This window comes from Triticum dicoccoides, chromosome 7A (assembly GCF_002162155.2).
Source record: "Triticum dicoccoides isolate Atlit2015 ecotype Zavitan chromosome 7A, WEW_v2.0, whole genome shotgun sequence".
Lineage (NCBI taxonomy): Eukaryota > Viridiplantae > Streptophyta > Magnoliopsida > Poales > Poaceae > Triticum > Triticum dicoccoides.
In genome coordinates, this window is record NC_041392.1 from 740194387 (window position 1) to 740195986 (window position 1600).

General features: G+C 47.7%; 1 protein-coding gene across 2 annotated transcripts in view; it reads left to right on the forward strand.

The window, feature by feature from the left end:
- The first annotated feature begins 1431 nt into the window (after positions 1–1431).
- LOC119334751 (lichenase-2-like) overlaps positions 1432–1600 on the forward strand; it is a 4252-nt gene continuing 4083 nt past the window's right edge. Inside the window, exon 1 of one of the 2 annotated variants that reach the window (XM_037607296.1) lies at positions 1432–1544. Coding sequence is in view for 1 of the 2 variants with exons in the window: in XM_037607297.1 (XP_037463194.1) it covers positions 1480–1543 (64 nt within the window). In the remaining variant the exon portion in view is untranslated. The remainder of the gene's footprint in view (positions 1545–1600) is intronic. The other variant, XM_037607297.1, reaches the window with a different exon arrangement.

Here is a 1600-nt window from a genome sequence, read left to right on the forward strand (position 1 = left end):
TCAAAAGTTATGTGGCTCAAGGGGCAAGCTCACGCCCAAGAAGGCGTGAGATATGTTGACCGAGCCAAGTAGTGGACGTTGGCAGCTAGCCTCCATGCGAAGGTGTCCCGTTCGGCTATAAGATGTTGCTGGTGCACTGCCTTCCATAGCTGAAGGTACTCGGCTATGGCCGAAATGGAAGCGTGTCTCAGATGTCGCTAATCCATGTGTCATTTGTCAAGCACGCAACCACCATCCTTCCGCGGTGCACTCCTGGTTTGACAAGACGAAGGAGGTTAGACACAATTCGCGGTGCGCTTTGCCCATTGATCCAGCAGTCACACCAGAAGCACCCTTTAGCCATTTACCAGGCTGCACGTTGTCGAGGCCAGGAAAAGGTCTTCCACCTCGGGGGAACAGTCACCTATACTTTAGCGCAAGGTTTGTTGCCATTATCCTCAGGCCATCTCCATCTTGTATGCATGGCCTTGACAAACAGAACGAGGTTGTGAGCCCCCAACCACCCAAGGATGTTGGGGGTGCACATGACATTCTACGCTACCATGCAGCACCACCCCTCCTCTTGTCGCTTCATGAAAAAAACACAGCTCAGCCTCTCCGTGCATTTGAGGAATCAGGGAGGGAGATCAAGCGCGAGCATGTGATAGAAGAAAGTGTCAGTGAGAGTGGAGTTGATTTTCACACCGGTCTCCCAAAGGTTGCATGTCTACCTTTGGAAGTGCCGCCATGGATAGAGGGAGTTATACGTCTCAAACACATTGATAATTTTAGTATAATTCATGCTATATTGCTAAAATATCATTTTAAATCTCTTTCAATTGATCACGGATATTTCATTATGAAAATATCATTTCTTTTGTATATATGTCACCTCAAGATAAAAAAAAAATCAAAGCTGACAAAATTGTAGCATCAATTCTTTTTTCGTTAGTCATGTCAACTTCAAAATTATTAAATTTGGTTGCCAGCAAGATTATGTGGTGTCAATTCTTACGTAAGTTATGTCGAAAATCGCGGAACACGGTCTTTTTCTGAAAAAACCGCCGTCGAATGTCGTTGAGTAAGACCGGAACATATCTGGTGCCACGCGTCCCACCATTGACCTAAAAACTTGTCTTTCATGGTACATCATGCTTGGAGTCCAAAATTCAAATTAACTATGAGTGCTATTATGAATGAATTGGAATTGTCCCCCTCCCCTACCTGACACAACATACAACCTGGTGTACCGGATAACCTCTGCCCACCAGACACTGTGATAAGAGGGTGACGCATGCAAAGGGAGACAGCCTTGGTAGCCAATCGCAACAGGCTAAACAAATGTCTCTGGAGACGTTGGGCCCGCGGTGCGCTTGCGAGTGGACTGAACCTCGTCGGATCCTATATAAGGGGCCTGCACCCCGGTGTGGCCTCAGCAGAGAAGAAACAAGGGGAGCCCCTCCAACACAGCTGGAGAGAAAGAGAGAGTTTTGAGAGCGAATGGCGAGCCAAGGCGTTGCCTCCATGTTGCCTCTGGCATTGCTCCTCGGAGCCTATCCCACAAAGTGATTCCCCTTCTCTCTCTCTCTCTCTCTCTCTCTCTCTCTCTCTCTCTCTCTCT